This window comes from Vulpes vulpes, chromosome 10 (genome assembly GCF_048418805.1).
Source record: "Vulpes vulpes isolate BD-2025 chromosome 10, VulVul3, whole genome shotgun sequence".
NCBI classification, from domain to species: domain Eukaryota; kingdom Metazoa; phylum Chordata; class Mammalia; order Carnivora; family Canidae; genus Vulpes; species Vulpes vulpes.
The window spans coordinates 6,134,770-6,161,806 of NC_132789.1; the positions used below are offsets into that span (position 1 = coordinate 6,134,770).

Below are 27,037 nucleotides of genomic sequence, written 5' to 3' on the forward strand. Positions count from 1 at the left end.
TTTGAAAATTTAAATTATTTTATTATAAAAATTTATATAAACCATAAACAGTTAAAAAAAATAAAACCTAAACAGAATTAAGCCAGTAAACAAATGAAAAAGTAGCAACAAGAACCTGACCAGCTTCTTTGAAATTATTCATCTTTTAGATATTTGATGACTCCTAGACTTCCTACACTAAGGCATGAAATATTAAATATTATTTCTAAAAGACAAATAAAATTTTCAAACTCGGGATCCCTGGGTGGCGCAGCGGTTTGGCGCCTGCCTTTGGCCCAGGGCGCGATCCTGGAGACCCGGGATCGAATCCCACGTCGGGCTCCCGGTGTATGGAGCCTGCTTCTCCCTCTGCCTGTGTCTCTGCCTCTCTCTCTCTCTCTCTCTCTCTGTATGACTATCATAAATAAATAATAATAAAAAAATTTAAAAAAAAAAAATTTTCAAACTCAAGGATCAGTATTTCACAAGTGACCACCAAAACCTGTGTGTATTTAACAAAATTATAAATCCACAAAGTACAAAATCTACCTGAAATCATCTAGCCAAATAACAAATTATTTAAATGAGACTCAGCTTCTGAGACGGTATAAAGAGAAAATTAAAATCTTATTTACATACAAGGTTGTGGACACAAATGGATTTTTGTCAATATACGAATGTTTGTTTTTATCAATATACGTTTAAAAACAAACCAAACCAGCCACCATTCCTGAAAACCCTTCATACACTGTACTGGAATTTAAAAAGACTCCTAATATTTTCAAAGTTACATACAAAAATAAGTTTTTTCTTGTTCAAATTACAAATAATTTTTCTTTTCAACCTATAGCACTTGTCAGTAGTAAATCCAAAGCTTCTAGAGAATAGTTCTCCAACATTAATGCTTTTTTCCCCCTCATTACAAAAGGAGAGAACTCTATCTGGGGGACAACACTGAATTGTAAAGAATCAATTCTCCACCAAGAAATTCCCCCTTCAAACCCAGACACTGGCTTTCACATATAAGCTCTTCACACAACTATCTCTGAAGAAAAAGTTGCTGCCAGAGTACTGCACCCCCCTCCTCCCTCGCTTAAAATCAGACTTTGTACTGATTGACAGTTAATATGTGGATGACTGTGTCCAGACACACATGTGATATCAGTGATGTCAGGCAAAAGCAAAACTACCTGCTAGTCTATGAAGCCAAATCTCAACTTAGACAATACAGATTTTATTGACATGACTATTGTCAAATTCAGTTGTTGGTTCAAGGAAGATGGTCTATCTTGGTTAATGCTGTTACTGCATGGTCGCTTGTTTGCTTTTTCCAAAACTGCGCTCAAATTTCACTGGTCATACATTTCACAGGCAGAACCCAACAGAGACGGGTAAGAGTCTAAAGCCGGTAATCAGGCAGGCCAAGCTGACAAATGATCACCCCATTATTAAAAAAAAAAAAAAACTCACTAATTTGTGCTTTCTTCTTCTGTGGGCAAAAACCAGTCTGAAAAGATTGCATAGAATGATTCCCTCAAATAACACAGTGCCCCAAAAGCACAGCATGAGGATAATGGTCTAGAAATCCTTCCTGTAAGAAACTTCATTCAAAATTATTTCATATGCACTGTATTTTTTCAGGGCCTCCAAACACAGATCCCACCACACAATTCCTAGTAATAGGCTCTAGGGGCGCAGGAATCTTATGATCACACAGACACTTTCAGTTTCTTTTTCTTGGCCTTGAGCACCGGAGGCAGAGAAATCTTAAAGGCTGTCCTGTAACAACAACACAGAAAGGAAGACACCTTTCAGAGCCCTGAATCTCTCCCACACAAGCCAGCCACACCACCTCAGGGATACTTACTCGCACGTTGTGCAGATGGGACTGAAGTTGCAGAATACTATAGATTTGAAAAACAAAACATACAGAATGATGAAAAGAAAAACCACACAGTTGACTTATTTTCTGCCACCTCCACCCCCAACACAGAAAACTCTGTACTTCCAACTTACTTGACAAACACACAGAACAGACATAGCCAATTTCAATAAGATTTCGATGACAGAAGCAGGCAGCCCGGTAGTCCACATGAATTGGGGGTGGGAGGATTAGCTGAGATCTTTGATCTTGATCAGGAAGAAAAACCCACTGTAAATTAAGGGGGGGGGGGGGAGGCAAGGAAATTTTATTTAAACCATGGGGAAAAATAAACAGAAGTTAGGCCACAGATATCATATTAGCCAATGAATACTAAGAATAATAATAAATCAGGATTTTCCTTAAATGTTTATCAAGAAATGCTTTTTTATTCATTCAACAGTCACTGAGCACTTCGACATGCAGCCGCTATTCTGTGAAGTCTTATAATAGTCTGCACATTGCTGCTTTCAAAGACTATCCCAAGTGTGCCCTTCCATGTTCAAAATCCCTGGACCCCCCATTTCCCCCTCCTCCCACTTACTAGCATCAGTCATCGTGCTCCCCTACACTCCCCAGGAAATCGGGCTCACTCAGGCTCAAGGCGTTAGGGTACTGCGGATGTTTCCTTACCAGTAAATACTGCAGAAGAGAGGGCATCTGAGGCACCTTCAAATACAGTCCCCCCGTGATGTCACAGGCCTACAAGACATTCAGAGGGCTCTCTGCCAAACCAGCACGTGTTTAGCTTTCCTAGAGGGATAGAATTCTCACCAGCAAGCCTTCAGGTCTCCAAAGAAGAGGAGGATAGGACAGGGCCAACCAAAGGGCATGTTAACCCAGAGTGCGAGGACCAGAAATGTCCTACCTCTCAGGTGTTCAACTATCTTTTTCCCCCCAGGTCACCACACTCCTTGACCATTTAAAGCCTTTAGTGTAGCACAGTACATGCCCCTTCTGTGTGTTTGCTACTGATGACATTTTTATTCTGGCCATGTTTACTCATTTCCATTATATTTTTTTAACAAAAGCTTTGAGGTAATTCTCAGGCCATAAAACTTACCCTTTGAAGTATGTGCTTCACTACTTTTTACTGTCTTCAGAGATGTGCAACTGTCTCCACTCTCTAGTTCCTCACCCGAAAAAGAAATCCCATACCTGGGGATCCCTGGGTGGCTCAGCAGTTTAGCACCACCTTCAGCCCAGGGTCTGATCCTGGAGACCCAGGATCAAGTCCCACGTCAGGCTCCCTGCATGGAGCCTGCTTCTCCCTCTGCCTGTGTCTCTGCCTCTCTCTCTCCTCTCTCTCATGAATAAATTAAAAAAATAAAATCTTAAAAAAAATAAAAGAAATCCCATACCTATCAGCAGTTACTCCCAACCCCTGGCCCCAAGGCTACCAGTGATCCACTTTCCATCTCTATGGATTTGCCTATTCTGGACATTTCATATAAAGTAACTTGTACAATTTTCCCTTAGCATCATGTTTTCAAGGTTCATCCACATCATGGCACAGATCAGTACTAACACCAATAATATTCTACTGTATAGTTATACCACAATTTAATCTCATTCACCCCCTAATGGACAGTTGAGTGCAAGTGGGGGAGAAGACAAGAGCCAATCAGTTAAGTAAATGCAGAAATAATGTCACAGGTTATGATCGATTCCATGAAGAAAAATGAAGTTGGGTAAAGAGACAAGGAGTGACACTGGATGGTCAGGGAAGGCTTCTCTGAGATGGTGACACAGAAGCAGAGACCCAAATGAGGGCAGCAGGTAGGCCATGCAAATATTTAATGAAAAGCCTTAGAAACAGAGGGAAGAGCAAATGCAGAAACCTTCAGACTGCAGCAGGCCTGTAGTTTTAAAGCAACAGCAAGGAGCCCAATGTGCCTGGAGTAAAGACTGAGATTCCACAGGGACAAAGAGATACCCAGAGATGATATTGTGCAGGGAGTAAGAACAGCCATGGCTGAACAGGTTTTACTCTATGTGCGAGGGCATGCAATGGGAGGGTTGTGAGTGAGTGACAAGATCTGATTCGATTTTGAAAGCTTCATTCTATCATGTTAAGAACAAACTTTGGTGGGCAAGGTAAGTGTAGAAACAGAGACCAGTTAACAGATACTACGGTCTTCCATTTGAGTGGTAGCAATGAAGGAGGAAGTCATACAGTGGGAATCAGGGACTATTTCAAAGATCAAGTGAAGAGGATTTGCTAATGGGATGGAAAGGAGAGGAAGAAAAGAAACAAGGTGGAGTCAGGATTTTGGCTTGAGGGGCTGATGAATCGTGCTGCCACTTGCTGAGATGGGGAGGCCCCTGGAGGTAGTGTGGAGTTCTGTTTCAGGCATGTTAAGTGAGATGCCACTGGATGTCCAAGAGGAAATGTGCATGAGCAGGAGATTATGCAAGTCTGGAATGCAGAGAGCCTGCATCTGGTCCAGACACAGAAACATGAGGGTCGGGGAAGCAGAGGAGGTATTTAAACTCACGGCACAGGCAAGATCTTCTAGGAGTTAGCAGACACTATATAGACTGAAACATAGTTAAAAAATCTATTCAACCTTTTCAATTTTTTAATTCTGAAATATAACCATATGTGCAAGAGTACATATACGTAACACGTACGTATGATTTTTTTAAGATTTTATTTATTTGAGTGACAGAAAGAGAGAAGCAGAGACAAAGGCAGAGGGAGAAGCAGGCTCCCTATGGGGAGCCTGATGCAGGACTTGATCCCAGGACGCTGGGATCATGGCCTAAGCCAAAGGCAGATGCTCAACCACTAAGCCACCCAGGTGTCCCTGTAAATATGGTTTAAATAAAACACACATCATGTACCTACCATCAAGCTTAAGAAACAGGACAATTTGGAACCTCTGATGCTGTTATACGTTCTAATCGTAATCTCCCCTTGCCACTCCATGTCCTCAGGAGTAACCTACACTCATCGCTTTCGAGTTTCATACTTTTAACTGATCTTTTAGCAAATAATATTTCTTGTGGTTGAAAAAAACATTTATCAAAAGTTTGGCAATTTCTTGTCTTATTTGTTTCTTTATTCCCTTTATTTGGTTAAATTTCAGTTTCATACATTTGATTGCAAAGCAATATCTAATAGTGCTGTCCAACAGAAGCATAATGTGGGCAACATGCAAAACTTAAAATTTTCTAGCCAAAAAAAGCAGATATAATTAATTTATTTTTTTAAGATTTTATTTATTTGAGTGGGAGAGAGAAAGAGAAAAAGGGCACAGAGAGGGAGAGTGAGGAGGAGAAGGAGATGCCCTGCTGAGCAGAAAGCCCTATATGGGGCTCAATTTCAGGACTCTGAGATCATGACCTGAGCCAAAGGCAGACAGACACTCAACCAACTAAGCCATCCAGGCTCCCCAGATAAAATTAATTTTAATAACATTTTATTTAACTGGGCATATCCAAAGAATTATCATCTTAACATGTAATCAATATAAAAATCTTTATTTTACATTCTGTTCTTCATACTAAGTCTTTGAAATTCAGTGTGTATCTTACACTTAACAGCACATCTCAATTCAAGAGCTCAACAGCCATATAACTATCATATAGGTCAGGACAGCACAGATCTGAGATGTGATCCAATCTTTATAAAATTCTCTGCTTAGCAACTCATTCTTCCATCCATACCTATACCAAGAGATCTGTCGTGCTGTTCACCTAATATTAGCAATGGTAATTTTAAGATGATAGGATTTGAAGGGATTTTTTTTTTTACCCCTTTAAAAAATACTTTCTTGTGTTGCTTGAATTCATTTCAATATGTGAATCACTTTTACAGAATCAATCACTATATAGAATATAAATGAAAATTTTAAAGGAACCAGAGAGTTGTGCACCTGAAACTAATGACATTTTGTGTCAACTGTACTTCAATAAAGAAATAAGAACAAGAGAGATGTTAGTGCTCTGAGTGATAACATCATACAGGCTAATCCCTAAACATGTATGAAGGCTGGTGAAAAGCATTTAGTAAGAGAATACACCATGCACCCCTGACCAAAACCACACTTCCATTGAACACTTACCTGCTGGAGGAGTCCTGAATCCGAGTCTAAAACACAGGCATCAATCAAAATATTCTGAAATGAACATTCCGAAAACATTATAGGAAAAATAGAAATAATGAGTGTCTTACTCTGGGAACCTACTATGGGTTAGACTTTTTTTTTTAGACTATTCTTATAATGGCTTATTTGATATGCAGATTAAACTCTACAAGGTAGATATTCAATCTGTATTTTACAGCTGAAGCCCCCAGGCCTTGGCCAGGCTATGGTCACAGAGCTGGAGACGAGACAGTGCTATCACTACATTATGCTGCCAGTCCAACACAGAGAATATTAGGCATAATAGGATATGGCAATATTCTGGGTTAAGAATGAAGTTTTTAAAAAGTTTTTTTTAACATATCAAAGAAAATGTATTAGTGAAAATTCATTTGAATTAGTGTAAATTCATTCAATTATTTATGAAGTAAAAATATCAAATCTTGATACGAACTCCATAAAGCAAAGAGATAGAGAAAGGAACTGAGGCAAGGTATGCAACAAATTATAAACTAGGGATTCTCAGCCTGAGGTCCTAGGATGGGCTAAACAGGGTTACACAAATACCATGGAACTATATGCAAAACTGTGTTTCAGTGTACCTTTTTCTGGGGGACCCATAAGATTCATGGGGTCCAGGACCCAAAACAGAAATGACTCGTACAAAATATGAATCCCAGATTCCTCATCTACCGATAAGGCCATTTAGTCAAAATACCTCTGTATGTAGGTTATTATAAAAATAAAATTCATTATGAAACAAATATTCTCTAAAAAGAATGCTTCCAAGGCAGGGGGGCAACCCAAGAAACAGACACTTAACTACAGAGAACACACTAATAGTCACCAGAGGGGCAGGGGTCAGGGGATGGGAGAAATGGGCGATGGGGAGTAATGAGCACACTTGTGATTAGCACTGGGTGATGTATGGAAGTGTTGAATCACAATATTGCACACCTGAAACTAATATGACACTGTATGTTAACTATGCTGGAATTTAAGACTAAAAAAAAAAAAAAAAAAAAGATGCTCCCAATTCACCTGCTTCTGTGCTGCAAAGATGACATTCATGAAATTCATATACTGCAGTGCGCTGTCTTCCGCAGCCTTAATCACCTAAAAATCATATCCACATGAAAACCTCAGACACATCCGACTTCTCATGCACATGTCATCACTGCAAAACAACCAATGCAGCCTTCCTAATCTGCCTGCCTAATTACCACTATTAAATAATACCTACAGCATAAAGATGACTGTAAGAACCTCCCCCAGATCCTACCCTCCAAGAGATAGTCCCTGTTAACAGTTCTAGACAGCACCTATGCGGGCACACACACATCCCAGGATGATTACCTAGTGCTCTGCAACCTGCTTTAAAAAAAAAAAAAAAAAAAAAAAAAGTTAACTCTGCACCCAACATGGGGCTTGAACTCACAACCTGGAGATCAAGAGTCACATGCTCTACCCACTGAGCCAACCAGGCATCCCTGCAACCTGCTTTTTGGTTCCACAATATCTGGGGGCAGAAATCTTTTATCAATGAATTTGGATATACATCATCCTTTGTGTTAACTTCATAGATTCCACTACTTAACCAATAATCTATAGAGGACACTGAAGCAGCTTCCAATCTCGTTTTAGACAATGCTCTAGTGAACACCCTCATATATGCTTTACACAACTCTCTGACTAGCTCCTAAAATAATCAGGGAAATTGCTAAATATATGCACCTTTAATCCTGATAGAGCTTACCAAACTTTCCTCCAAAAAAGTTGTATCCTCTCTTTGGCAATGCAAGAGAATAATCAATCCCCCACACTGCCGTCAACCCTGGGAACTGCCTATTTGTACTGAGCAAGAAGCAAACAATGAAAAACCTGTTACTGCATGTTTCTATTTCTTTGCTTACTAGTAAGGCTGCATGTATTTTCAAATGGTAACTGGCCATTTGCATTTCTTCTTTTGCAGACTGCTTATGTTTTCTACCTAGTTCTTTAGAGTAAACCTTAACCTTTAAAATTTAGTTGATAAGGGAGGTGGTGCCTGGGTGGCTCAGTTATTAGTTAGGCATCTAACTTTTTTTTTTTTTTTAATTCATGAGAGACACAGAGAGAGAAGCAGAGACATAGGCAGAGGGAGAAGCTGGCTCCCTGCGGGGAGCCCAATGCTGGACTCAATCCCAAGACCCCAAAACCACACCCCAAGCCAAAAGCAGACGCTTAACCACTGGGCCACCCAGGTGTCCCAGCATCCGACTTTTAATCTCAACTCGGGTTGTGATCTCTGGGTTATGAGTTCAAGCCTCGAGTTGAGCTCCACAGCCAGCATGGAGCCTGCTTAAAGAAATAAATAAGATAAAAAATAAAATTTAATTGAGTTTTTTCATTTTTTAAAAAAGACTTTACTTGACAGAGAGAATGAGAGAGAGCACAGGCAGGGAAAGCAGCACACAGAGGGAGAGGGAAAACCAGGACCTACAGGGAGCCTGATGTGGGGATCCATCCCAGGACCCAGGGATCATGACCTGAGCTGAAGGCAGCAGCTTAACCAACTGAGCCACCCAGGCCCCTTCTTTTTCATTCTATGATTATTACATTAATACTCTATCAGGGGGATCCCTGGGTGGCGCAGCGGTTTGGCGCCTGCCTTTGGCCCAGGGCGCGATCCTGGAGATCCGGGATCGAATCCCACGTCGGGCTTCCGGTGCATGGAGCCTGCTTCTCCCTCTGCCTGTGTCTCTGCCTCTCTCTCTCTCTCTCTCTCTCTCTGTGTGTGTGTGACTATCATAAATAAATAAAAATTTAAAAAAAAAAATACTCTATCAGGTAGCTATGCAGAAAATACTTCTAATAGTTTTTCATCTTTGTTTTGAGGGGTTTGATTTTCTTGAGGTCTTAAGCTTCACATCATGCTTAGCAAGGTCCTCCCTAACCTAAACAGCTATTTTCTTCCAGCACTTTTATAACTTGAATTTTTACAGTGATGTTTGACCTTTACTAGAATTAATTACATGTGAGCAATGAGATCTAGCTTTGTTTTCCCCCAAATGGCCAACCAATTTGCCTAGCACCTTTAACTGAATAATTCATTTTCTTCCCACTAACTTAAGCACAAATCAAACTCCTCTGTGGGCCTGATTTTATTTCTGGAGTCTAGTCTTTCCCATTTACTCTGCACCTACTACTGCACCAGAACCACAGTTACTGTAGCTCTGTAATGTGTTTTAAAGCCTAACAGAGCAAGTTCCTGCTTATTATTCTCTTTCAGAAAGCACCTGGCTGGCAGCCTGGGTGGCTCAGCAGTTTAGCGCTGGCTTCGGTCCAGGTCATGGTCCTGGAGACCCGGGATTGAGTCCCACGTTGGGCTCCCTGCATGGAGCCTGCTTCTCCCTGTGCCTGTGTCTCTGCCTTTCTCTCTGTATCTCTCATGAATAAATAAATGAAATTTTAAAAAAAGAAAAAGAGGGATCCCTGGGTGGCGCAGCGGTTTGGCGCTTGCCTTTGGCCCAGGGCGCGATCCTGGAGACCCGGGATCGAATCCCATGTCGGGCTCCCGGTGCATGGAGCCTGCTTCTCCCTCTGCCTGTGTCTCTGCCTCTCTCTCTCTCTCTCTCTCTCTGTGTGTGACTATCATAAATAAATAAAAATTAAAAAAAAAAAAGAAAGAAAGAAAACTCATTTAAAAAAAAATAATAAAAAAAGAAAATAAAAAAAGAAAAAGAAAGAAAGCACCTGGCTATTCTCATTGGTTTATTCTTCCAAATAAACTGTTGAATTTTTTTTTTTAAGATTTTATTTTTAAGTAATCTCCTCACCCAACATAAGGCTCGAACTTATAACCCCTAGATTAAGAGTCACACACTCTACCAACTGAGTCAGCCAAGTGCTCCTTACTGTTGAATTTCTTAAAGCCCCCAACCCTGCCAGGAAAAAAAAAAAAAAAAAACCTTATTAATATTTTGAGATAGCAGAGGTGCCTAAGTGGCTAGGTTGGTTGAGCATTTGACTCTTGATTTTGGCTCAAGTCATGATCTCAGGGTCACGGGATCAAGCCCCTGCATCGAGTTCTGCACATGGCAAGCAGTCTGCTACAGATTCCCTCTTCCTCTGCCCACCATCCCCACCACTTGCATGCACTCTCTCTAAATAAATAAAATCTCTAAAAAAATTCTGAGATTGCATTGAATTTAGCTTAACTTCGGAAAAAACTGACATAAAATAGAGCTCTCCATTCATTCAATTCTCCTATATCTCTCAGAATTTTAGTTTTTCATTATAATAAATTTTGTACATTGCTTATTAATTTATTCTGAATACTCATATTTATTATAAATGGGCCTTACTTCCATTATGCTTTCTAAATGATTATAGTTGGTATATAAACATACTACTGATTTTTTAATCTTACCAAAATCCTTGATTTCATTTCCTGATTATCTGTAAAGAGATAAAAACAGATCATAACTTAATTGTATCTTATTAAACATAAGATTTTCTAACCAAATTTTTTAAACAGTCCATCAAAATTATAGCAGTAAAATGAGGATTCCAGATCTCACACACACACAAAAAAACCCACAGGCTTCTTACCTTTAACCTCTTTGTTCATTCTATGAATGTCTAATTATTTTAGCATTAAGGAATTTTAAAATATTAATTTCATAAATATTTATAGTAAACAGAAAAGTAACCTCAAATTTTAAATACATCCACCATCCACCTAGCTGAAAAAAGAAATGTTCTATTTCCCATGATAAACACACAAGAGTGACTGGGGGTTTCCAATTACCAACTGAAATCAACTGAGCTTTGTAACCTGACCGAAACATGATCTGTGCCCCAGAAAATTAAAATTACCATGATTTATCCTTCTGTGTCTATCCACCACATCCTAGATTTGAAAACTGGGACCACAGGTAAATCAATAAGCCAGAAAACAAATGTGAAAACCACACACAGAGGACCAGGCATCCCCAACATCTAGGACACAGGAATCAATCAAATCTTTCCAAAACAAAGAAATTAAATCACACAAGACTGGGAGAACACACAGAGAACATCAACATGCTCAGGACGGTGCTGTTCACTCTATGCTAAGTGCAAATAACCTGTGGGCCTGTGGAGAAACCACTCACTTATTATCCTTCAGGATCAGTCAATGGCTTTAAAACCAAATACATTGCTTTTAACATAAGGAAGGTGGAAGAAACTAACACACCTCCCCAATTTATCCAACAAGATACAAGCATCCTGAAGAATTTGTTGTGAGAAGGACATACTAGAAAAACTAGTTTTTTCTTTACATTTCAAGTTTTTACACCCTATAATAAAAACATTCCATAGCAAGATAAACTATTTTTTGATTACCCACCACTTTAGAATACTCATGCCTTTCATTAATATGGACGCCCAAGGTTCTAAAAAATATCACAAGTTAAGATATGTTTAATATGGGACGCCTGGGTGGCTAAGTGGTTGAGCATCTGCCTTTGGCTCAGGGTGTGATCCCAGAGTCCCGGGATTGAGTTCTGCATTGGGCTCCCGGCATGGAGCCTGCTTCTCCTCCTCCTGCCTGTGTCTCTGGCTCTGTCTCTCATGAATAAATAAATAAAATCTTAAAAAATATATATATATGTTTATTTATTTATTCATGAGAGACACAGAGAGAGAGCCAGAGACACAGGCAGAGAGAGAAGCACTCAATCCAGATTCCAGGATCATGCCCTGAGCCGAAGGCAAACATTCAACCCGAGCCACGCAGGCATCCCGAAAGATATGTTTAATACAGAAGACACCTTCTGAATGACTAGGACACCAAGGATACAGCAAAGAGCTTTGGCAAGGGATCCTGCCAGCAGAGTTTCTGTATGTTGACCCTTTATGTCACCTGCAAATTAAAAAAAAAAAAATTAATGAGAATTTTTAGGTGCTTTCTTGAACTAAAATCATCTTCAAAGCATTCTTCTTCGAAATAAAAATCAGCTGACATTTCCAAACCAGGTTTACAAACATAGATAGCAATCTGTTCTCAGTAAGGCCTAAATAAGCAATTTTCAACATTTTCTCAATTTAATATATCCTGTGGTTAGGGGATAAGGGGGTACAAAATTTCAGTTTGGAATATCTGGAAAGGGATAGTGGTGACGTCTGTATACAGTGTGAATCTACTTAATGCCATTACATTGTACACCTTAAAATGCTTGAATGGTAAATTTTATGTATATTTTTTTAAGATTTTATTTTTAAGTAATCTCTACACCCAATGTGAGGCTTGAACTCACAACCCTGAGATCAAGAGTCACGTGCTCTGCTGACTGAGTGAGCCAGGCACCCCCTACGTTATGTATATTCTACTGCAATTAATAATATCCTGGTGTTATCTGGAAAGGTTCAGGTCTGCTAGTGATCTAAGTGGTATAAAAGGTCACGTCCACTCTGAGCCTCTCTTCCCTCCTTCCCACTACCTCCTGTCTCTCACTGGTGGAAAGGGGACCAGAGAAAGCCCCCTGGCTGTGGCCAGCAGGGACAAAGCTGGCAACTTGTCCGAACCTTGAGTGAAGAAAGTCAAGCAGCTTGAAAGAGTGGAGAGCCCAGACTGACATGTGGTGTGAACAGGGCCTATAGTTGGTCCAGGAACACTGATACCTCCACCCATGGGTGAGGTCAGACCAGGAAACATCTGAACACCACAAGAAGATGGGACTTTACCCTGGAGGCCCATGGTTTTCAAAGTGTGATTCTGGAACCAGGTGTAGGAGCGTCACCTGGGAACTTGACAGAAACACAAATTCTTGGGACCACCTTAGACCACTAAATCAGAAACTGCAGGGTGGGACACGGTGTTTGGTTTTAACAAGCCCTCCAGATGATTTTTACCAGCTTTATTGAGACAACTGACAGATCATAAAGTTCATTCTTTTTAAGTAAATAATTTAATGTTTTTTTTTAGTAAATTTAGAGAGCTGTAAATGATTACTACAACCCAGTTTTAGAACATTTCCTTTACCCCAAAAGATCACTTGGGCCCACTCCTCCCCTGCCCTGGGAAACCACTAACCTACTTCTTGTCTCTACAGAGTTGCTTTTTCTTTCCAGGTGACTCTGACACAGGCTACAGTTTAAAAACCACAGCCTACAAGCAACAGGGAACCATAATGGCCTTTAAGCCACAAAACAGCAGCTCTGTATTTTAACTCTGAAAGAGTTAAGGAAAGACCTGAATGGGGACAGACAGGAGTCAGTAGGCAGAAGCAGTTACAATGATCCAGAGTAGCAGCTCTCCACTTGGGCAACTGTGCCCTACAGGGAATATTTGGTTGTCACCACTGAGAGATGTTATGACATCTAATGGGTCTAGGCATGGATGCTGCTAAGTATCCTCCAAAGCACAGGACAGTCCCTTATCTAGCCTAAAATGCCAATGGTGCTGGGGTTGAGTTAGATGGGATAATTAAGAGTCAGATTTTGGAGGTACTTCTAAGGTTAAACTAATAGGATATTGTAGCTGATTAGATGCTGAATGTGAACAGAAAGGAGTCAAAAATGAAAGCTCTGAATTTGAAAAAGCAGGTGAATGAGCGTGGCAGAAACTGGGAGTGGCAATGGTGGTATAACTGGGAGGAGAGCTAGGGAAACCAGTCTGGGGAGTGTTAGCCAGACTGTGGGACACCTAGGAGAGACATTTACGGAAAGAAAGGCTGGATTAGAGACAAAGATTGGGAAGTGTTCACATAGAAATGATAATTAAAGACAAGAGTGGGTAAAAACACACAGAGGAAGAAAAAAATAAGAAAATAATGTGCAGAATTTAAAAACCTCTTTTTTTACAGAACAAGATGAAGGAAAAGTCAGAAATGGAAGAATGGTCCAAAAAAGAAGAAAAACAAGTCAAAAGGATATAGTCTTAGATGCCAAGAGTATGTTTCAAGAAGTAGAGGCTGGCAGAGACTGTGAAATGCTGGTGAGGACAGGCAAACAAGGCACAGGTATTGATGAAAATGATTTTACAAAAGAAAAGAGAGAACACAAGTAAATATTCCCAAGAACTCCAAATCTCTGGGCTTAAGGCCTCAAAGATCTCCACATTCAACTGCAATTGTAAAATAACAATAATGGGGACAGTAATCCATTACTCTTGATCATGAGATCTTTAATCTCTTCGACAATAACTTCATTTGCTGCTGTGAATAGCTCATATTTCCCATCCTTGCTCCCTGAGGGGCTGAATTCAGAAGGGTTGCCAGGATCTCCAAAAAAGTCTCCAAGTTTGCCATTCTTTCCAGGATATAAGAATCGACTGAAAGAGTGGGGGAGAAAACAATGAATTATATCAGGATTCTGTCCTCACTCAACATCCAGACAAAATTCAGCAGAGAAACCATCACACCAATTCTGACTCACAAGATCCTACGATAAATTTCATTTTTTAAAAATGTATATAGGGGATCCCTGGGTGGCTCAGCAGTTTAGCGCCTGCCTTTGGCCCAGGGTGTGATCCTATAGTCCCCGGATCGAGTCCCATGTCGGGCTCCCTGCATGGAGCCTGCTTTTCCCTCTCTCTCTCTCTCTGGGTCTCTCATGAATGAATAAATAAAATCTTTAAAAACAAAGTATATAAAACAAGTAAATTGTCAAACATGAGTCTACCACCAGAGAATGTTTTAATGAACCCAGAAATGAGAGGAAATAAAGTGCTAGGTCCCAGTCTCTTGAAATGCTTCAGCGTGTTTCTCATTCTACTTTCTCAGATGCCAACTGGGAAGAGAATCATACCAAATCCTAACTTATGACTAGCTTATTATTTAAGGTATATTTATCTACCCCAGTAATAAAAATATGCTCTAAGAGTCCCTGAAAATATTCTCCCAGTGCTTCATGATTTTTGTAAGAATCCCATAAAAACACATATTAGATTTTTCTAAAAATCTAACATTTTGCTTTGTATAGTTTTTCTTTTGATATCTTAACCAAATCAGTGTCATCTTTTTCATTCAACTCCGAGAAAAATGCATGGTGATCATGGGAGCAGGAGCATTTCCTTGGTGGCCTATGGGCTCTTTCAACACACCAAAGAGGCAGCCCTAAGAAATGAGAAATTTGAAAACTACCCACTGACCTCATATGAAATACGTTGGTAAACAAGGGTCATGTCTACCATGATATAATATTTAATCAAGACATAGGAGAGCTGTGTTGTAAGTGGGGAATAGGATTCCACGGCCAGCGTACACATAATATGGTCAAAATTAATCGTGAAAATATGTATCATATACATGGTCACATTTGCAGAGTAGCTGCACACCTATGTACCCACCCTGAAGAGACTCAAACACAGCCAGTGTTTACACATGTGTTAGAAAAGGTCCGTTTCGGGCAGCCCCGGTGGCGCAGCGGTTTAGCGCCACCTGAATCCTGGGGTGTGATCCTGGAGATCCCAGATCGAGTCCCACGTCAGGCTCCCTGCATGGAGCCTGCTTCTCTCTCTGCCTGTGTCTCTGCCTCTCTCTCACTCTCTCTGAATAAATAAGTAAACAAATCTTTAAAAAAAAAAAAAAGAAAGAAAGAAAAGGTCCGTTTCTTCAGTTCAGCACCAGATGGAGTAGTTGGCTTGGGTTAAAACCCAATTAACAAGAAAAACCCTTATCGGTAACCACCAGAATCATACACAGAGCAGTGAACCACTATCCCTTGTATGCAGGGCTCAAGGCTGGCTGAGAGAAGGTGGAATCACACCTCCCATTTCACCTGCCCCCTAGGGCAGACCCACACACAGAACAGTGATAAGAGCTGCCTGCCTCCCTTGGTATTTCTCCCTGTTTTTTGCCTGGAGGGTGTGGTTAAAGCCAAGTAAGTTAAATGTGCACATGATGCAAATTTAGTAGGTATCAGCCAATCCTATCAAAATGTACATGTACTGATTCTTGATGCTATTGGTCTTGTTCAATGCTACAAAAGATTTTTTTTGCAACACAGAATAGGGATAGTACGTGCCAAATGGTATACAAACCTCACATTTGTTAAGCACTGAATAGGTAATCACTATGGTCATACCTTTTTTTTTTTTTTTTTAAGATTTATTTATTTGAGAGAGAGAGAAAAAGAGAGCGCCCGAGAGAATAATAAGCAGGAGGGAGGGTAGGGGCACAGGAAAAGGGAGAAGCAAGCTTCTCACTGAGCAGAGAGCCCGACATGGGGCTTGATCCCAGGACCAACTGAGCCCCCCAGACACCCCAGGTCATACCTTTCTTGAATGTGACTTGCTATCACAGCAAGTTTGTTGGAACGATTCATGAATAAATGAGAATTTCCCAGCACCATCACAGCATCTATGCATTTTGATAAAGTAAACTGTTGAAAAACAGAAAACATTAGAAAAGGTAAGGTAGCTATCCAAGTAACTAGGTCAGGTCTTGAAATGATAAAGATTTCATTTAAATTTTAGACCATTATTCACTGTTAAAATTTTGCTCAGGAGCTCCCTCCTCCAAAGTCATAAGCAAAAACATTTGAAAATTAGTTTTCTAGTTTTACTTATATGAAATGATTTCTATGGTGAGTGCATTATTCCATGAATGTTCTCTGCAAACATTTAAGGAAAGCAAACACGTCACATATTCTGCGATAAAATTACTAGCAAACTATTACTATGCACAGAGTAGATGACAAATACTGATTACATTAGTGGTTTGTAAAAGTTTTCTTTTTTTTTTTTTAAGATTTTATTTATTCATGAAAGAGAGAGGCAGAGACATAGGCAGAGGAAGAAGCAGGCTCCCCACTAAACAGGGAGCCGTATGCGGGACTCAATCTCAGGACCCCAGGATCACACCCTGAGCTGAAGGCAGATAACCACTGAGGAACCCAGCTATCCCTGTAAAAGTTTTCAATTCATTCTCTCACTAAGTATGCTAAGTTCCTGTAACGTGTCAGGCAAAGATCCCTTCGTTCGTGGAGCTTACATTCTGACAAATGCTAGTATTACTAAAAAATGGAGGTGGATATTTTTATAATCCTGGAATAAAGCACGTTCCTTTTTTTTAAGATTCTTTTAATTTATTTATTCATGAGAGACACAGAGAGAGAGAGAGGCAGAGACATAGACAGAGGGAAAAAAAAAAAAAAAAAAACAAAGGGAGAAGCAGGCTCCATGCAGGAAGCCCAATGTGGGACTTGATCCCGGGACTCTGGGATCACGCCCTGAGCCAAAGGCAGATGTTCAACCACTGAGCCATCCAGGTGTCTCAAAGCACATTTCTCTTTAAGAAAAGAATACTCTCGGGATCCCTGGGTGGCGCAGCGGTTTGGCGCCTGCCTTTGGCCCAGGGCGCGATCCTGGAGACCCGGGATCGAATCCCACGTCGGGCTCCCGGTGCATGGAGCCTGCTTCTCCCTCTGCCTGTGTCTCTGCCTCTCTCTCTCTCTCTCTCTGTGACTATCATAAATAAATAAAAAAATTAAAAAAAATAAAAAAAAAAGAAAAGAATACTCTCAGCAGCAAATAAAACACTGATAAATTCCACTTTATTAAAAAAAAAGTAAAAACCTTTCAAAATTTTTATATGGCAAAAAAAAGACTATAAACAAAAGTAAAAGGCAAATTACAAACTGGGAAAACATAACTGCAACATATGACAGGCAAAAGGTTAACTTTTCTATTTTTTTTAAGATTTATTTATTTATTTATTTATTTATTTATTTATTTATGATAGACAGAGAGAGAGAGAGAGAGAGAGAGAGAGGCAGAGACACAGGCAGAGGGAGAAGCAGGCTCCATGCCGGGAGCCCGACGTGGGACTCGATCCCAGGACTCCAGGATTGCACCCCGGGCCAAAGGCAGGCGCCAAACCACTGAGCCACCCAGGGATCCCCCAAGGTTAACTTTCTAATATAAAGAGTGTCCACAAATTAGTAACAAAACAAAACAAAAAACCTAAAGAGGAAAATGGGCAATGCCCCAAGTAAAAAATACAAAGAACTATCAAAAACACAAAAAAGTAAACTGAGGTAACTTTTATGGTACATGATATTGGCAAAAGATAAAATAAGGAAAGAGAGCATCTCATATGGATTCAAAAAAAAAAAAAAACGGAATTCTCATATATTACTGATTAGAGTTAAAATGAAAAACAGTGTTTGGGGATCCCTGGGTGGCTCAGCCGTTCAGCACCTGCCTTTGGCCCGGGGCATGGTCCTGGAGTCCCAGGATCGAGTCCCGCATTGGGCTCCCGGCATGGAGCCTGTTTCTCCCTCTGCCTGTGTCTTTGCCTCTCTCTCTCTCTATGTCTTTCATGAATAAGTAAATAAAATCTTTAAAAAACAAAAGAGTGTTTTTGGAGAGTAGGTAATTTGCAGTGCTGCTGCTGTTCTATCTGTAAAATGGAATACTATTCAGCAATAAAAGGAATGATTTACTGTAACAAGATGGAGAAATCTGAAAATAATTATGCTGAGTAAAGAATGCAGACTAAAAGAAATCCCACTGTGTTTGATTCCATTTATATAAAAACCTAGAAAATGCAAATTACAATGACAAAACAGATCAGTAGTTGCCTGGGGGTGGGGACAAGAAGAGAGAAATGGGTAGGATAAATTACAAAGGAACATAAAGAAACTTCTGGGAGTGACAGATTTATACGTTCATTATTTTGATTGTGGTGATTATTTCACAAATGTATACATATATGAAAACATATCAAACCAAACACTTCAAGTATATGCTATGCCCTGCATGCCAATTATATCTCAATAAAATTAATTTTAACTTGGATTTTTCTTTTTTGTTTTTGTTGTTGTTTTAAGTAGGCTCTATACCTGATGTGGAGCTTGCACTCACAACCCTGAGTTCAAGAGTTGCATGCTCCATCAACTAAGCTGGTGAGGAGCCCCTTAATAAAGCTGATTTTTAAAAAAACGCCACTAAGAAAATGAAAAGACAAGCCCCAAAGTCAGAGACCAGGAGAAAAGACCTGTATCCAGGATACACAGAGTTCTTGTAACTCAGTAATTAGACAACTAATGACCGAATTTAAAAGTTGGGCATAAAAACCAAATGTGCATTTCAACTAAGAAAATATAAGGGACACCTTATAAACATATGTTATATACATAAGAGATATATATTACATCCATAGTCACTAAAGAAATGCAAATTAAAACCACAGTGAGATAGCACTACCTACTTACTAGAACGATTATAAAAAAGACAGGTGTTGGCAAGGCTGTGGAGACACTGAACCTCTCGCACACTGCTCAATGGAATGGAAAATGGCGTACCCGCTTTTTAGGCTGGCAGCATCTTAAAGTTAAATTTACACCCACCACATGACTCAGCAATTCAACTCACAGGCATCTACTCAAGAGAAAGGCAAACATATGTCCAAAGACTTGTTTGAGAATGATCAGCATTATTCATAATAGTCAAAAGGCGGCAACAATCCAAATGATCATGAATAGATGAACAAGAAGTACATCCACATAATAAAATACTACTCAGTAATCAAGAGGAACCACCAATACATTTTACAACAAGGATGAACCTCAAAAATACTACAGTTAAGTGGAATCAAATGAAACCAAATAATACCTCTAACCAAAACTCCTCCAATATGAAAATATCAAATAGTTTAATAACTAATAAAAACGTTTAATTTATAGTTTAAAACTTCCCCAAAAAGCAAACTCCAGGCCCAGAAGATTTCACTAAAGAACTGAACCAAATATTTAAAGAATGGACATCCAAATCTAAATAATCTGTTCCAGAAAACTGAACACTTCCCAATTCATTTTATGAAGCCAGTATCACTTTTATGTCAAAACCCGCCAAACACAGATCAAAAAAGAAAAACTATAGGTCAGTACTTCTCCTGAACATAAAAAAAAAAAAAATCCTGAACAATCTTAACAAATTGAAACCAAATGAGATTTATCCAAGGCTGACTCAATATTTGAAAAGCAATCAACATAACCTACCATTTTGAAGCTAAAGAAGGAAAAACATTAACTGATGCAGAAACAGCAAGTGATAAAATTTAACAGCCATTCATGATTTAATATATATATATATATATATATATATATATATATATATATATACCTAAACAGGGTGCCTGGGTGGCTCAGTCAGTTGAGCGTCCAGCTCTTTATCTCAGCTCAGGTCTTGAACTCAGGGTCATGAGTTTAAACTCCACATTGGGCTCCACACTGGGCATGAAGCCTACTTTTTTTTTTTTAAGATTTTATTTATTTATTCAAGAGAGACACAGAGAGAGAGAGGCAGAGATGCAGGCAGAGGGAGAAGCAGGCTCCCTGTGGGGAGCCCAAAGGGGGCTCGATCCCAGGACCCCGGGATCATGACCTGAGCCCAAGGTAGATACTCAACCACTGAGCCACCCAGGTGCCCCTGAAGCCTACTTTAAAAAAAAAAAAAAAATCTCTAAGCAAACTAGAACGTATAAAATGCTGATGAAAAAATCAAGATCTAAGGGGATCCCTGGGTGGCTCAGCAGTTTCGCGCCTGCCTTTGGCCCAGGGCGCGATCCTGGAGTCCCGGGATCCAGTCCCGCGTCGGGCTCCCAGCATGGAGCCTGCTTCTCCCTCTGCCTGTGTCTCTGCCTCTCTCTCTCTCTCTATCATAAATAAATAAAAATAAATCTTTAAAAAAAATCAAGATCTAAAAAATAGAGATATGTACTATATTTGTAAATTGGAAGATTTAACATAGTAGAGCTATGCAGAGTATATCCTCAAACTGATGAACAGGTTTAACAGAATTCCTATCAAGATTCCAGGAAGATCTTTCGTAGACATAAACAGGCTCACTCTAAAATTTATATGGAAAGGCAAAAGAACTAGAATAGTTAAAAAACAATTTTGAAAAAGAATAAAGTGAGAGAGATCAGCCTGCTGGAACCCAAGACTTACTATCTAGCTATCAAAAACGAGACTCTGTGGTATGGGTGGAGGGAGAGACACAGAAATAGATCAATGCGTTAGGAAGAGCACCCAAAAATAAACCCACACATGTATACCCAAGTGATTTTTTTAAAAGATTTTTTTATTTATTTACTAGAGAGAGAGAAAGAGAGAGAGAGAGACAGAGAGAGGAACAGGCAGAGGGAGAAGCAGGCTCCATGCAGGGAGCCCAACACGGGTCTGGATCCTGGGTCTCCAGGATCACGCCCTGGGTGGAAGGCGGCACTAAACCACTAAGCCACCAGGGCTGCCCCACCCAAGTGATTTTTGACAAGGATATGAAAACCATTCAGTGGAGAAAGAGTAAACTTTTCAAAAATGGTGCTGGGGCAACTGGATTATCCATAGGCAAAATAATGAACCTCAACCTAAATTTCACAGATTTTAAAAAATGGGGGCACCTAGGTAGTGCAGTCGGTTGAGCAACTGACACTTGGTTTCAGCTGGGGTCATGAGATCAAGCACCGTTTTTGGGTCTCACACTCAGCACGGAATCTGCTTAAGGCTCTCTCTCTCTCCATCTTTCTCTGCCCCTACCCCAGCATGTGTGTGTGCTCTCTTTCTCTTTCTAAATAATTAACTCAAAACATATTGTGGGGTTTTTTTAAGATTTTATTTTTAAGTAACCTCTACACCCATCAGGGGCTCAAACTCACAACCCTGAGATCAAGAGTTGCACACTCTACTAAGCCAGCCAGGGATCCCTGGATTGTGGATTTAAATATAAAACTTTTCACAGAAGGCAATGGCAAAAATCTTTACGACCTAGAGCAAGGTTGAGAATTCTTACAGCACCAAAAGCACAAGCTATATTTTTTAAATATCAAGAGACTAGACTTGATCAAAATTAAAGACTTTCTGCTCTGTGAAAGATCACCAGAAGAGGATGAAAAGACAAGCTAAAGATTAGGAGAGGGATCCCTGGGTGGCGCAGCAGTTTGGTGCCTGCCTTTGGCCCAGGGCGTGATCCTGGAGACCCAGGATCGAATCCCACTTCGGGCTCCCGGTGCATGGAGCCTGCTTCTCCCTCTGCCTGTGTCTCTGCCTCTCTCTCTCTCTGTGTGACTATCATAAATAAAAAACAAATAAAAAAAATAAAAGATTAGGAGAAAATACTTGCAAGCAAGATTATCTGACAAATGGCTTATATTTTGAATACATAAAGAAATCTCAAAACTCAATGGTTAAACATGACCCAACAATCCAACTAGAAAATGGACACGTGACATGAAAAGAGATCTCAGGAGGCTTATCTATATGGTGAACAAGCCTAGAAGAAGCTGTGTGATGTCACCAGCTATTGATGAAATGCAATCAAGACCAAAATAATGGATCGTTACATATGTATTAAAACAGCTAGTATAAAAAAGTGCCAACATCAAATGCTGGGGTGGGGAGAGACTCCCTCTCTCACACTTTGATAGTGGGAATATAAATCCATTCTAGAAAAGAGTGTAGCAGTTTCTTATAAAACCAAACACACATTTACACGATTACACCGTATGTTGTAGCAGTTGCAATCCTGGACGTTTATCCCACAGAAATGAAAACTTCTATCCACACAAACACGTCTACACAAATTCTCAGAGTGGCTTCTTATGTAATAGTCAACAACTGAAAACACAGCCCAAATGTAAAGCTTTAGTAAGTGACAGAACAAACTAGTACCTCGTACTGTGGAATACCACCCAGCAATAGAAAGCGCAAACATGGATGCAGGGAATAACCCGATCTGTAGAGTGAAAAAAGCCAACCTCAAAAAACCTATATGATCGATTTCCATACCAGAACTAAAGCCCTGGAGAACAGCGTAGTAGATCAGTGTCTACCCCAGTTAGGGACCAAGGACTGACTACAAAGGTGTAGCAACTATAAAGGGAGCACTAGACAGCTCCTGCGTGTGACGGGACAGTTCTCCATCTTGACTGTGGTGGTGGTGACACACATCTGTACACAAGATACGACAGACAGCACAGCACCACATGTACACCCAAATGCATGCAAAGTTCTGTGATCTGAATAAGGTCTCAAGGGTATACTGATGTCAATTTCCTGGTTTTGCTATTATAATCTAGGTACACGAGATGTTACCACTAGGAGAAGCTGGAACAAGGCTATGGGACCCCTCTGTTACCTTTTTTTTTAACAATTTCCTGGGAGTCTGTAATTATTTCAAAATAAAACATTTCAAAATAGACTTTTTTTTTTTTTAAGGATCACATATTGTGTAGCATGTATTAAATGTCCAGAAAAGGCAATATAGAGGCAGAAAACATCAGTGATTGCCTGCAACTAGAGGGTAGAAGCAGTGACACTGAACAGGCAGGAAGGAACTTTCTGAGGTGATAGAAATGCTCTAAAATGAAATTGCAGCAATGGTTACACGATCTTTTTGTGATTTTTACTAAAAAAACAATGAACTGTACATTGCAATGGATGAATTTTATGGTATATAAAATATAACTTAATAAAGCTGTTTTTCTTTAATGAAGCTGACTTTTTAAAAAGCAATATTAACATACAGTTATACGAGAATTATCCAAAGGCCTCCTCAAGTAATCTTACCTGAGACTCCTTTAAGGCTTGCTTTCCCCACCAAATTGGGTTGGTATCAACGACAATAACTAGAAGATTCAATTCATCTTCTAAAAATATTAACAAAAAATAAAAACATTAACCTCATGAAACCATAGGCAATCCAACATCCCAATTTGTAAATTATAACCACAGCAAGAACCATCGCATGCCTTTAGATGTTTACCATCCTATAATCCTGAAATTAACCAAAGGCCAAGTGCTTTTAATGACTGAAAGCTCTCTGGGCCCTCAGCAGGCTCTTGCTTGCTTTCTGTACCACCACATCTTTCGTGCACTAGAATGTAAGCTCCAGGGCGGGGGGCGGGGAGGATCTTGTCTGTCTTATCATTGCTTATCTTCTGCTCCTGGTACAACCACCCAGCATGAGGTAGATGCTCAATAAATACCTATTAAATGCACCCAAATATTCACATTTTAAATGCAGTCAAGGACAGAATGCACAGACTAGCCAGTTAATATTCAACAGCAGAATTTTAGGGACACAAGGAGGCTGAAGGGAGACACAGGAATAAGTCTAGCCTCAAGCCCATCAAACCACCTCACAGCAAGGCCAATGGTGATCAGGAACCACTTTTTAAAAGGTGAAAACCAAAGAGAGAAAAGCAATTGCTATGTAAAGATTTTACTGTGAAAAGGAATAGACTACTCTCCAAAGTTAGACACAACTGTACAGGCTAACAACACATTAATTCATTCAACAAACATTTAGGCTAAATACCAGTGTTAGAAGCTGGGGATACTGGGTTCAAGCCCTCAAGGAGTCTAAATTCTAACTGAGGTGACAGATATATGAACCTATAAGCACAGCTGTTAAGAAAAACCCAGGATGCTCCTTTAATAGCAAAAAGCAATAATGTATTTCCTGCCCCCACACCTTCCTTCCTGCAGCCCCACCTCCTACATCAGATAATCCCCACTCCATCGTAGATTTGTTCTCAAATCCAAATCCTATGTCCTCTACAAAGCACCAAACCAATGCTACTTCTTTCTTCCAAAAATCCTCCCCAGGACTTCCAACAGGTCCTGGCTCCCCCACCTGAGAACAGCAATGTGAACAGCTCCCCCACCTGAGAACAGCAATGTGTCTGCATCAGCATATGTAATCCCATTTCATGCTGACAACAAACTACTGATGGAAATACTACTGTCATCTTCCATCAATTATGACAGGGACTCTCTCTTTGTTTTTATCAGTTGCTGAAATCAGGATGGTGTCTTACAATTAAGACTAGCAGCATGTCTCTTAGTGGCACACTAAACAAAAACAGATCTCATAATTGATACTGTCTTAGATAACTTAGATGACACAAATATGGCATTCTTATTTTCAAATGAAAGTAACTTGCTCTAAGTCACATGGCTTGCTAGCAAGCGGCAAAACTCCCTGCTATGGAGACAGATCTACTTGACTATAAAGACTGGCTTTTCAATAACCCATTGTCCACTTCTGATCCTCTTAGGATGAATCATCTCATTTTACAGTTAGTTGTCTTTCTGATCTCTCTTGCCAGCTCTGCTAAAACTAGTCCACTAGATTGTGGCCTCATTACAGAATGAGGATTTTTGCGAATCCTGGGATGAAATAACAAGTGCAAGTCACACTCACACACAAAGTGCAAATCACACACACAAAAATGCCTAACACAGAAGCAGCATTTAATAACTGTGTCTTTCACTCCTCTACCCACAAGCCCACAATCCTTTGGCCTTATTCTCCATGAGCCCCACCCCACAACTCTAGGGTCAGCCAGTCCTTGCTACTGCCCAGAAGCCTGAGAAAAAAATAAAGTAGTGCCTAACAGGGGAGATGAGTACCCACACACACGGACTGCCTGGTCAACTTCCTTCTTTGAGTCTCTACACCATCATTTGGAGACAAGGCCCATGCCAGGCCTGCCTCTCTCACAGGACTGTTGAAAAAGAAGTGATCTCCCTATTTCCACTCTTGCTCCCTTATCCACACCGCAGCCAAAGTGATCTTTTAAAATTATGCAATTCTGGGGATCCCTGGGTGGCTCAGCGGTTTGGCGCCTGCCTTTGGCCCAAGGCACGATCCTGGAGTCCTGGGATCGAATCCCACGTCGGGCTCCCGGCATGGAGCCTGCTTCTCCCTCCTCCTGTGTCTCTGCCTCTCTCTCTCTCTCTCTCTATGTCTATCATAAGTAAAAAAAAATAAATACTTAAAAAAATAAAATAAAAAAATAAAATTATGCAATTCTTTAAAATAAATAAATTAATAAATTAAATTATGCAATCCTTTGCTTAAGACCCTACAATGGTTTCATATTACACTTAAAAACTAAGTTCAACCTCTTTTTTCACCACCCACAAGGGCCATGCATCTGCCTAGCTTCTGATCTCATTCCTTTAGCTCACCTCACTCCCACCACCCTGGTCTCTTTTTGATTCAAGACATCAAGCTAGGGGCACCTGGATGGCTCAACTGGTGAAGCATCTGCCTTCAGCTCAGGTCATGATCTCAGGGTCCTAGCATTCAGCCCCATGTTGGGCTCCCTGCTCAGTGGGGAGCCTGTTTCTCCCTCTCCCTCTGTCCCTCTCCCTGCTCATGTTCATCCTCGCTCTTGCTCAACATCTAATAAAGAAAATTTTTTAAAAAATCAGGCTCAAGATGCCTGGGTGGCTCAGTTGGTTAAGCTCTGCCTTCAGCTCAAGTCATGATCTCAGGGTTCTGGGATCCAGTGGCGCATGTGTCTCCCTGCTCCGCAGGGAGTCTGCTTCTCCCTCTCCCTCTCCCTCCCCCTCACCCCCCCCCTCCCCGCTCACGGGTGCGCGCACTCTCTCTCTCAAATAAATGAAATCTTAAAAAAAAAAAAAAAAAAAAAACAAAGACAGCAGGCTCTATAGCTGGTAGTTTAATGTATGAATGAAAGTCTCTCCATCTTCTTCTACCCTCAAGCTCGCCATTTCTTAGTGTAATGTAACGGCTCAACTCGCCACAGGGCCTTTGCACACTCACTGGAGACTCCCTCTCAGTACCTGGACTCTCATCTAAACATAGCTCCTCCTTGGTCGTCCCCTAATGACAGTACTGCGGCATCCCAGGGTATTGTCTTCACAGCTCTTGTCACCCTTCGAAAGTATCCTTATTTACTTAACTACCGTCTGCCTCGCCCACTGGACTGCAGCCTCCACGAAGGCCCTGACTGCCATGGTCTCTGCTGTACTCCCCAGCGCATACAACAACGCCTGGCACACCGGAGACCATTCGAAACTATTTACTGAATAAAATCACTCATCTGCTACTCCTCTAAAGACCAGACAGGTTGCCCCAGCCCCCCAAATAATGCTCCATCTCGGTGGTCCTGCCCAGTCCCGGGGTGGGGGTCCCTCCCCGCACACCCCTCACCGTCTGACACCATGGCGGCCAGGATCCCCCAACGCAGAGGCAGCGAGCAGTCAAACGCTCCTCCCGGATCCCGCACACCCCGACTTCCGGCGCAGCCGAGTGACGCAA

General features: G+C 40.6%; 1 protein-coding gene across 1 annotated transcript; it reads right to left on the bottom strand.

Annotated features, from left to right (window-relative positions):
* Positions 1-27,037, bottom strand: GTF2H3 (general transcription factor IIH subunit 3). The gene is made up of 13 exons (XM_072725018.1): positions 26,930-27,037; positions 23,530-23,609; positions 16,235-16,341; positions 14,127-14,290; positions 11,819-11,881; positions 10,585-10,614; positions 10,403-10,431; positions 7,033-7,107; positions 5,971-6,024; positions 2,534-2,602; positions 1,996-2,131; positions 1,847-1,883; positions 1-1,758 (listed from the first exon to the last, which is right to left on the bottom strand). Exons 1-13 carry the CDS (start codon positions 26,940-26,942, stop codon positions 1,689-1,691), a joined length of 927 nt encoding a protein of 308 aa, XP_072581119.1. The 5' UTR covers positions 26,943-27,037; the 3' UTR covers positions 1-1,688.